The following is an 11489-nucleotide window of genomic DNA, read 5'->3' as shown; positions in this document are numbered from 1 at the left end:
CTGCACTTTATGCCATGTGTCCTTATAAATAGTGATCTACCTCTTCTATCTTTGCAACCATCTTTTATGGTTAGTACAATGGCTAATAGATATGCATGGGGTAACATAAGCTTTCCAAGCATTTCTTAACTCCTACACTCTTGCAAGCCTGTCTCTTTTATTGTCACTTTAATTACAAATCCTTATTGCAGATAGAAAGTGACTCAGTATGTAGTTATGACCACCTTCACAATTCCCAGTGCTTTTGAATGCTTCCCTTACTGTATCAATTCAGCACTGTAATTTTTTATACCTTAGAGGCCGAATTGGACCTGGCATTATTAATAAAGCCCTTGGGATCCAATCGATTTTGTCCAATTTGCACATGTGTTGCAGTTTAAATTATTTTAAATTGTTTTAAAATTATCTTGTTGTGAGCATTAAGTGGTTTAATGTGCTTTTGGTCTTTTAAAACCATTCTTATTGATTTAAATGGTTCTAAGCTGATTCAGTTATTCATTACCCTGAGATCTTCAGATCTAGGGTGAGATGCAAATATTGAAACCAACAAACTACCCAAACAAGTGGGTTGTTTAAAAAGGTGCATCGCTGCTCTTGGACTCTTCTAGAAGAGATAGGTTTCATGGGTAGAACAAGGGCTGTTCAGAGGGTCTGGAAGGATCTAGAGATGCAAGAAATACTTGAATGGATCCTCGTGAGCTGCCTTGAATTCAATTTTGGAAGAAAGGTGGGATATAAATCCAGTCAATCAATCAGTGAGCCTTTCCCAGGCCTGCCCTTTACCCATCCTTGGTTAAGTGGATCAATATACACCTGTGGATTTTTACTGTGGGTTGGGAGTTTTCCACTGCTCAGATTCATAACAATGATGCTGATGAGTTTATCCATAGTGTTTCACCATATCACCAAAAGCAGAAGAACCAAGGGCATTTTAATACATTTGCCACCCTGTTTTTTCCAAAGCACATTACACCATCTTGCATTTTTTTCCTTCCCACAACATCCTGGTGAGGTAGGCCCTTTGTTTCTCAGGGTGATGAAGACAATGAATCGTGCTGAAGGACTCACAGCCTATGGCACTGAAGGTGTGGTAAACTGTTAGTGGCTTGTGCAGGTGTACTGCCACCTTATGCTTGGATATGTCTCTTTCTAGTCATTGTGGAGGCTGGTATTCCTTCCTCCATCGACCAACCTGCCCCACTTGGCGTACCCTAGAATCACTGCAGCCCTTCCCTTGTGTTCATAACATCCCTGATGGTAAAAAATTGGAGAAGAATCTGGCTATCCGCATAGCCACAACCTCAAATGAGCAAAACATCCAATGATACCTCCAAAAGACTCCAGTAGACTTCAACAATGATGCAGTCATTTAACACCTGGATATAGGGACATAGCCAGATTCTTCTCTCATTCCCCATTTCTTTTACCAGACACCCAGAATGGCTGTGGGAGGCTTCAGTGACTCTACAGTTAGGTTCAGGTATCACTTAATGACCAGCTGTAGCACAGTTCCTCACAAGGAATTATGGTCCAAAACACACTGCAGAAATAATCCAGTTTGAGACCTCTTTAACTGCCCTGGCTCAATGCTAGGGAATTCTGGAGACTGTATTTTTGTGAGACATTTAACCTTCTCTGTCAGAGATTTCTGGTGCCATGATAAACTACAAATCCCAGGATTCCCTTGCACTGAGCTAGAGCAGTTAAAGCGGTCTCAGACACTACAGTGTGATTTGGACCTATTACACCATGCTGAACTATACAAGATGCCAGCCAAATTTATCTCAGCTATCCAAGCTAACCATTTTGCTCCCTGCCATCTCTTGTTTTCCAGGTGTTCACACTTTTTTGCTGAATAAGATATGTGTTCAGTTGTGCACTGGCTTATTTATTTATATTTAATACTGAGAAATCATTCCTGAAAAGAAATTGGGATGGTTATATTTCCCTTTTCCCTCACCCCAGCAGAGGATGCTCACAAAAGAATAGACCAATCTATTCTTGGTCTGACTTCTCAATTAGGGAAGCCTTGTCATATTTTTGATCCACTGAATATGGTCCCCGACTCTGGTGTAGATGCTGAATTTGTCTTGCCCAGCGCATGGTTCCCCGCAGGTGGTTACAGCTGTTAGAAACCAGGTGCCTTCAATGTCTGTGAAATAGGGGCCACCGCCATCTCCTTGGTGGACTTTTGTAGCTGCTGCATGGCTTTTGCCACAGAAAATGTCTGGTGCAACGGTATGCCCAGTGCTGTTTAGGCACGAAGCTTGGTCAACTTGCAAAACTTGGAGGATGTTTGCTGGTCTTCGTTGGTCCACCAACTTCCACCAGCCGCTCACGGTGCCAGATCCATGCTCCAGAAGGCGGTCTGTGAAGGCTTTGTCTGCGAGGCAAATAGGGGTGACATAAGAACTCCACTCCAGGGGTGAATCCAGTTCAAGAAGGGCAATGTCTTGGTGGTACTTGTTGCTGGCATTGTATGCCGGATGCGGGATTGCCCTCACGATGCGACGGAGTTGTTCCGTGTGTTCAAAAACATCTGTGTTGTATTCACCTGGGAAAAGAGGCATTGCAAATGTTCAAAGAACAATGAATATTCTGATTAATATTGATGTTAAAATTTAATCAGGCCTTCAGCTTTGAACTAGTTAGGGTGGGCAAAATGTGGGTTGTAGGCCACACAAATATTCCAAAATAACCTCAAATGATTTACAGGGGGCATTTCCACCATGGTTTGACCCTACCAGGAGTGGCCTTTTCTTTTGAAACAAGAAGTGACTGCTTTTTACTCCTTGTTATTACAAAAGAAAGGGCCTCTGACTGGCCTAAAATGGGTCAGAAAAGCCCCAAAACATGGTGATAATGCTTCCCATGTACCATAAAGGATTTTGGGGGACATTTGGGGGAAAATCCTCATTTTTGCAGGAGTGTTGCAGTGCAGGAAGATGCAACCTTCTAAGGTCAACACTTTTTATTCAGATTTGGAATGGGAAGAAAGCAAGATGTTCAAACATCCAAAAGGGAGAGGAACTCTCCCAAAAGGGAGAGCTATCCATCCAAGTCCAGAGCTTGGGCTACATAACTCTTACAACCTAACTAAAGTGGTGCTGAATTAGAATTCCTGTCTTTTTGTCTCCTAGAGAAGCGCCTCGGTTTTAACATCAGTGTGGCAAGGAGCTGCAACATGGTCCTCTCCAAGATGGAGCGACTGGTGCAAAAGGGGAAGAGATGTGCAAAACTTTCCAGGATGGAAATACTTCAGGGTTATTCAATGGAGGCTGGTGTCTCAGAAAATTTGCTCTGTATTTTACTTAGAGTATTAAAAGGTGTCGGGACATTAAAGAATATTAAAAGAGCTATCCAGGATGCTGAAAGATGGATGGAAGGCTCCTGGGGGACTGCAGAGGCTGCACTTTGAGGTCCCAACAGTATGTAGCCAACAGGCTGCACTTTCTCCACTTTTGCGTTACACAAAAATAAGGAAAGTAAGAGGAGCAGTTTCCATGTTCAAGTTGCTCAATTGCTTACCTGCCAGGACAGTGTGAGGCTGATGCTCCAAACAATGCGCTGCAGTGACAACCCACTTTTCATTGACGATTGTGCCTCCGCAGAATCCTCTCCGCTCAAAGCTATACATGTAAACCTGCGAGCAGAGAAAGCGAACCAAGTGCTAAAACCAGGGCCGAAATCCTATTTTAATTCCAACAGAGTAGAGCCATGGAGCCAATTGCATTTATCTATAGAGTGACTTAGGGTTTTTTTTTTTTTCAAAAGGGGGGGGGGGTAAAGGTTTTCCCTTGACATGAATGTCTAGTCAACTATTCAACAACTGATTCAATGAGTCTGCAAAGAGATTTATTTTTTGCAAAGCAAAGTCATGAAATCAAAAAGAGCATGCTCATTTATCATTTTCTCAATGGGAAATGGCTTAGTATATTCAGACACTTTTTCTCACTGAGGACAACAAAACTGACAAGTGTTCTTTAATAATTAATTCTTTACTTGCCCATCAAATCAAATGTAGGATTGCAACCTAAATGTTGTTTTGACGCTGGCTGCCTTGAGAGGGCAGCAAAACCTAAATGGTATTGAAATCAGCAATATTTTGAGTATAGAGCTACCAAACAAAGGATTCGTTCTAAAAACAAAGAACAGATTGACTGCCTCACTGACATTGGAAACACCAGCTTCTACTGGGATGGGAAGGAAGAATGGGAATCTCCCCACATCTGGGAGGGGGGGGGTCATATTTCCCAAACTTGAATTTGAGTGAGCAAACATTGACTGTTAAACGGATAACTTCATTTCACTACCTGCCATGGAACTTGGCCTTTCAAGCTGTTCATGTTGGCAACCTCTCGCTTAGGTCTGGAAGCTGGGAGAATGACCTGAGTAGCATTGTCCACCTTTTCCCTCTCTCCAGCCGTGGTCCTTGATGCCTGGGAAAGCTCATGTTTCATTGCCTCTGGAGCTGTGATCTTTCCACATGGGAAGGGCACTGTGGGGGAAAAAAGGCATCAGTATGTATAATAGGCCTCTAAAGAATATTATGGGGTCCAAGGAGTACATGAAGGTGTCAAAGGATGTGCTGGACCCTCACCGGGTCAATTGTGGCCCATAGCTTGTATAATGGTAGTCAAGATGGATCTCTTCCGACAGGCCTTCCCAGATTAGCATCTCAGTCGCCCCCATTGACTACCCTGTCTTGACTGTTTCAATAATGTTAATGGTATTGTTTTTGATCTTTTAATGTTGTTAGCCACCTTGATCTTAATGGAAAGGCGGGGTATAAATTATTATTATTATTATTATTATTATTATTATTATTATTATTATTTCCCACCCTTGCTCTAGATGGAATCACAAGCCATTCTGTAACAGAGAACTTAAGCAGGATCAGATAATAGGAGGGGAAAAAATGAAGAGGGAAAAGGAAGATGGACTATTCTCCTGCCTTTTGGGAAGTGCCATCTGCGTCTTGAAATATTAGTGCCACGAGGGACCTCCGGTCAATAAACAAGCAATTAAAATCAATAAGCACCACAATTAAAAGTGCCAGGAAACAGATAGCCCTAATACAAATGTTCTGCCCTGCCAACATTTATTATTCCTAACAATTTCCATAGCACTTTTCCAGCATTTGAAGGGCTCTGTCGTTCTTTTCCCATGTTACATTGTTGTTGCAATATGTTTCTAACCCTTGCTGAAGTTAGAAAACAGGATTTGCAGGTTGGAGCTGGCTTTTTAGGCCACAGTTAAAGCATCAGAAGCCAAGAACAGAGCACAAGCCAAAAGTCAGGGAGAGCCAGTAAAAACCAGGGATGTAATCCACTGCAAATTTTCTTCTTAAATGAAGTAATAAATAATTTCAGCTATTTTTTTTTCTCCCTGCATGAAAGTCTTGCAAAAACTGCACAGTTTTCAGACTATTCACCTTTTGGGGCTTATTCTGCACAAAATAAGGATGTTTTGCAAATGAAACAGCCTTTTCTGTGAAGGTAACAGAAATGAATATTTTTGCACAGAAATTAGTATTACTGCCCAGAAACTGCACATGTAAATTCTTTGTAGATTAAGTCTCGAGGTGAAAAGATTCTCAAACGTCCAAGATTCTTCTAATCAGAATTTCAAAACACTGCAGAAGCTAAAACAAGGAGTCCTGGAGGGCATGAGAGAGGAGCCATAGAGTAGTTCTATCTGTGGAATCCTTTATGCTCCATGATTTCAACCATTGCTTCCATCCGTACTTTGGGCAGTTATAGTGCAAGCTTATTACATGTCTATATAGGATCAAGTTCTACCAAATTCCTTACTCTGAACAAGTGGCTGGGAAGGATTACACCTTAGGCTTTGATAAACAGCATGGCATACCCTTACCTGTTGGTTCGCACGACTTCTGGTCTTCCTGCAGTCTGTAGCCAGATGCACAGGAGCAGATGGCTCTCCCTGTTAGTCCATTCTCACAGATCTGCTTGCAGCCTCCATTGTTTGCTGAGCAAGAAACATCTGGTGGGGAGCAAGAATGACATTTTAGTACAGGCAAAACTTTCTAAAACACAAAGATGAGGCTGCAGTGCGAGGGGATGGGACAGAGAAGAAGGCTTGACATGCACCAAGTTCTCAGGCTATGGATAAGTCCCAGAATCTCACAGACAGTAGTAGTAGTAGTAATAATAATAATAATAATAATAATAATAGCTACTTCCAACCAGTTTTGTAGAGCACTTGCCTTCTGCTACCAGACAGATGAGCTTTAGGGTACTTGTCAGAAACACAGCAAAGTGTTTAAAGATGTCCAGTGTCATAGAAAGGATTAATTTGTATGTAATAGACTAAGTGTCATTTTTGCATGGCAGTTCAAGGTTGGGAACAGAATGGGGAACTAAACTTTTACAGTTTGTTGCAAGGGGATGCTGGAACCCACAAGCTAAAAGACTGGAATACTCTCCCTCCACTTTAGAGCTTTTGCTGCATCATTTATCGCCAATGAAGCTTGTCTTATAGCAGTGATATATAGCAGTACCAAATGGATTTTCAGAGAGCCTGAAAATTCAGCCAGTTCCAGCTCATAGCTCCAGTGAAACTGGTGACTTCTAGGATTTGTAGTTCATAACAGAACTCTGGCTGAATGTAGGCTCATTTGTCCAGTTCTACTAAATATCCAAGAGCCATCTTGATGTAAATGGTTTGAGTGTTGGACAATGACTCTGGACTACAGTTTATAACTCAGCCATGGAAACCCACTGGGTGACTTTGAGCAAGTCACATTCTCTCAGCCTCTGAGGAAGGTGAAGGCAATCTGAATAAATCTTGCCAAGAAAACCCCATGATAGTTTCATCTTACAGTCACTATAAGCTTAACTTGAAGGCACACAACAACAAACTAAATACTCACTTGATGCATGCTACTGAGCATTGAAGCATCCACTGCACTGTCACATACCTCTCTCACAGTTCTTTCCTTCATAGCCAGCTGGGCAGGAGCAATTATAGTAACTGATTTTGCCATGGCACTGCCCCCCGTTCATGCAGGGATGTCCTATGCATGGATTTCCATCTGGACCTTGGAAATAAAGATTGGATCCTAATTGGAACCAGGAAGAAGCAGCTCAACAGGTGCTTGGTTTCAAATACCATGATACCACCTTGATCGGATCTGTTTTTGTCTGATTTCAGGAACGAAGCAGGGACAGATGTGGCTAATAGTTGGATGGGAGACCTCCAGGGAATCCCAGGGATTTAGCGCTGGAAAGAATCCTGGCTGAAACCCAGGAGAGATATGGGTGCCACTCATAGTCAACAATACAGGGCTGGATGAACCAAGGGCTTGCCTATTATTATTATTACTGGCATCGTCTTCATCCTCAGCTTCATCATCCTCCCACCTTTCCCTGAAAATTGGATCTCAAGGCAGCTTGCAATTTTAAAACAATAACAATGCAGCTAAAACATATAAATAAGTGAACATTAAAATGGAATTAAATTATTGGCTGTATTAAGATCTGCTAAAAATGACACTCCAAAAGATGCAACGCCACGAAAAGATGAAAAGCAAGGGAGTTTATCAGACAAGGGAAATTGGAAGTATAATCCAATGGTAATCCGGATGCAATCATGGGGTTTAATGTTATTGCGTTACACGCAATTTTGGGCAATGGGAAGTCAGTTCGAACGCAATTCAAATTCACATAAATTCGCTGAACTAGTGAATTCATGTGAATATGTTCTGGCCCCACTTTCTTTTCATTTGAAATTAAGATAAATTCCTCCCGTGCTTTTTAAATACAAAAATGGGATTTTTGCAGAAAAACACTTTCTAGATAGCTACATTTTTGGTGTAAAATTGCCCCAAAATTTAAAATTTTAATTTTTCCCCCCTCTCCTTTTTTTAAAGGTTGCTTCTCTGTCAATGTATAAAAGGAAAACATGTTTGCAAGAAATTTAGAACCATGGTGTGAATTTAGATTTTCTTATAAGGCATTTTCCTTTTGGAAGAACACTGCAAGTTTCATCCATAAGATGTTGCTGAAATATATAGTAATAAGATTATGCGGTAAGTAGGTTAAATCATAAATGAGGAACTGAATTAACTACAAGATTATAAAATGAGGGATGTATTGGATCCTAGGAAGGTTTATGTTAGTTGGCTCTATGTGTTGAATACTGTCTTTTAGGGGTGGTGGGTTTATACCAGGGTGGTGGGTTAATGTCACTTGGTCTATTGTATATATGTGCTTTTTAATACAATAAACTTTATTCAAAAAATTGCACCAGGTTTTTGTTTTGTTTTTTGCATTTCAGACAGACCACTTGTGTGTACGCGTGCAACGTTTCTATTTGTGGTACCAAAACTTTGGCCAACAAAGAGACCAAAGTATATTTGATGTACTTTTTCACGATGTTGCAATGCCCTTCCTGGGAGTTCTTTGCATTTTGCATGAGTGATGAGATACGCTTGAAATCTGATTTCGAAAGAAAACAAAGCACGTACCGTGGTATTTCTTCCAAAATTTGACCTAAAAGGGAAAATAGTAAAATAGCAAAATTAAATTCAAATAGTAGAATTAAATTCAGATGAACAGCCAGCCTGGTGTAGTGGTTTGAGGATTGGACTATAACTCTAGGGACTAGGGTACGAATCCTGGCTTGGCCATGTAAACCCATTGGGTGACCTTAGGCAAGTCACACTCTCTCAGCCTCAGAGGATGGCAATGGCAAAAAACCCTCTGAACAAAACTTGCCTATAAAACCCCATGACACGTTAAGGTTGCCATAAGTTAGAAAAGACTTGAAAGCACACAACAACAAACAACAAAAAATTAAATTCAAATGTACAGGCAAGTGCAGAAGTGATTAATATATAGAGAGTGTTCATGTTATATGCACTTATTGCAAGGGCAGCTGGCAGCTACAAGTTCAGTAAGGTGGTGAACCTGCTCTGGGTTTTAGTCCATGCTTTAAAGGATCTATCCAAGGCACTGAGATTATTTGAGGCTAAAGCTGAACATCTTGGATAGACTAAATCCTGGAGCAGACATACAGTTTCATTGACACAGAAGCCACCAGCCAGCACTGATATTGCTTTCTAGGCACAGCATTCATTTGTGGGGAGGAATTCAGTGCCTTTGTACTATTTTCTATTATGTACAGTCCAGTCCTAAACATATTTTTTCAGGAATAATAAGGATAATGCACTCAACAGAAAGCCCTCATAATGTCTTTCTATGTGTGTTTGTGTGTGCCTAGTTAATCGATCGATCAATCAATCAATCAATCAATCAATGTTTATTGTCCATTGCTGTAAGCCGGTGTTATTTGTCAAAGGACCCACCTTCCATTTTGTATTTAAAAACAGACAAAGAAAAGGATTCTAGTTCTCACTGATGCTGCAAAGGTTTCAGCCCTTATGCACATTAGAAACATTAGAAAGCTAAGGCAATCACGCGTATGGAAACAGCAAAAGCCAAAGACGCTACTGAGCAAGGTTTCCAGGAGCTTGAATATCTAGAGCAGTCTGGGTCAATTGAAATGAAAAATGATGCCAAACTACTCTTTTTTAATAATAATAATAATAATGCATAATACATTATGCAGGATGAGAACACGCATCTACATTTGCTTGGTGTCTAAAGCTCAAAGAATGAAGCTTTCCTGGTTTCAGATTTTGGATTACCTGGTTTTGCAAGTGCTCTAGGAATAAGTATCAAGATGTTTACTAGCATTTCTTTAAGGACAGAACACTAATAACATTTGGGAAAGTATACATTGCCCAAATCCAATTGCTAACTTCAGTTAGGGGAGGCACATTGGCTCAACTGTTTGACATGCTACATCCCATTGATTCGATAGGTCTACTTTAGTTGGGACAAGCAACTATGTAGGTTTTAGGCAACACAGTTCTTTCTCTGATGACTCAGAAAAGCACCCAATGACAACGCTTTGAGAAATCTCCAGCTACAATAATCACCGTTTTCTGGTCGTCTTCAAAAACTTCCCTTGCTTCTTCAAAATCACATATTTCTTCCATGCATTCGCGTTCCAGATTTCCTTCAAGTAACTCTTCCAGAAATCCAGTATTGTGCCTCCTATATCTCTGCAAAACATCACTTGCTGCCTCCTGGTTAATAAAAACTGCCACATGAAAAGAAAGAAGAGATCACCCAGAAGAATATCATTGCTCTATGCAGAAACAAAAGCAAAAGGGAAAATGTCTAGACATTAAACCCAAGTCAGATCTATTTTGTGCCTCTTTGACAAAATTGCTAATCCACACCATCCCAAAAAGGTTGCAAGCAGATGCCAGCTTTTAACTACTCAAAACATAAAATGTCCATTTGATACAAATAAAACAGCAAGGTGCTTCAGTGGGAACTCCCTGCAAATGTCCCAAGTTGTAAGTTTAAGTACCCTGTTGGGTTTATAAACAATAACAATAAAACAATGCTGTTAAAATTATTAAAACAGACAAGACAGGGTAGTCAACTTCCAGAATGCCCCAACCATTGTAGATGGAAAATCCATTTATCAGTGACAGGAGGTAGAAGTGTGGTGATGCATAGTATTCCTTCAACAGCTCTAATTTCTTTGCAAGCTCCTAGCAGCCAGACATTTTAGATCCTTCGTAAACGATTGATCCCTCATCAGACAGCAGAACCGAGCTATTTTATGGACTCAAAGGAAACACAAATTTCTTGTTAACTTAAAATGAACCAACCTGCACATTTAGTATGGAGAACAGATCCCAGGAGACACACAGTAAGCAAGAAGATGTTTGACATTTTCGGGAAACCGTGCATCTCCTTTGCCAACGAACTGCGAAATGTGAGCCTGTGGCTCAATCATTCCAAAGTGCAGGTACATATTTGTTTTGTTTTGGGTTCAGCTCTGAGGTCATATTTCCACTGAGCTGCCTTACCTACCTTACAGGGTTGTTGAGTCTGCATCTGTGTTTCCTTGTATAACAATATACCAGGATCCCTGGCTTATGCACACTTCCTAGGAGAGTTCAGAAACGTCAAGCAGGTATGTTAATTCACATTGATAAACCAAATCTAGCATTTTGAAGCTTCACCAGGAGTGGGCCTTTTGTAAGGCTAACAGTGTTTAACTGCCAGTTTATGACAAAGACATTTCAATACAAAGCATATAGACAATTCACAAGGATATATAGTGGCTGGAAAATTACATTATTTTCTTTCCCCGCTGGATATTGTGAGGAGTTTGATTATATATAAAGGAATATTGAGCAGGAAACATGGCAACATCCCTGAAAACTATAATATCTCAGTGCCTTTACTCTGTGAGATCTAATTCCTGTCTCATTGGTCATACCTTTCCTGGAATGTATCCACACTGCACATTAATACCAGTTTAATACCAGTTTAACTGCTGGGGCTTCATCCTATGGAATCTTGGCATTTGTAGTAATGGAGAGAATTCAAACCAAGCTAAAAATGCCAGGACTCCATAGGATGGCATCATGGCAGTTC

At 40.7% G+C, this 11489-nt stretch overlaps 1 protein-coding gene across 1 annotated transcript; it reads right to left on the bottom strand.

Annotated features, from left to right (window-relative positions):
- Positions 1-1867: 1867 nt before the first annotated feature.
- Positions 1868-10805, bottom strand: LOC149308686 (coagulation factor IX-like). Its single transcript, XM_089536297.1, has 8 exons — positions 10715-10805; positions 9968-10131; positions 8492-8516; positions 6944-7063; positions 5878-6006; positions 4314-4498; positions 3529-3643; positions 1868-2554 (listed from the first exon to the last, which is right to left on the bottom strand). The coding sequence occupies exons 1-8, from the start codon at positions 10794-10796 to the stop codon at positions 2019-2021; spliced, it is 1356 nt and encodes a 451-aa protein (XP_089392423.1). The 5' UTR covers positions 10797-10805; the 3' UTR covers positions 1868-2018.
- Positions 10806-11489: the final 684 nt, after the last annotated feature.

This window comes from Sceloporus occidentalis, unplaced genomic scaffold (assembly GCF_023333645.1).
Source record: "Sceloporus occidentalis isolate IW3139 unplaced genomic scaffold, rSceOcc1.0.p SCAF_8, whole genome shotgun sequence".
Taxonomy (NCBI): domain Eukaryota; kingdom Metazoa; phylum Chordata; class Lepidosauria; order Squamata; family Phrynosomatidae; genus Sceloporus; species Sceloporus occidentalis.
Note: the sequence above shows the minus strand (reverse complement) of the source record. Positions and strands in the feature narration are given on the sequence as shown.

Coding starts and splice junctions, on each gene's coding strand:
- LOC149308686 (XM_089536297.1), bottom strand. CDS start 10,796: ATGCACGGTTTCCCGAAAATGTCAAACATCTTCTTGCTTACTGTGTGT. Junction 6,007..6,943: donor AGGAAAGAACTGTGAGAGAG/GTATGTGACAGT, acceptor GCTCCCCACCAG/ATGTTTCTTGCTCAGCAAAC. Junction 2,555..3,528: donor GCCTCACACTGTCCTGGCAG/GTAAGCAATTGA, acceptor CTCTTTTCCCAG/GTGAATACAACACAGATGTT.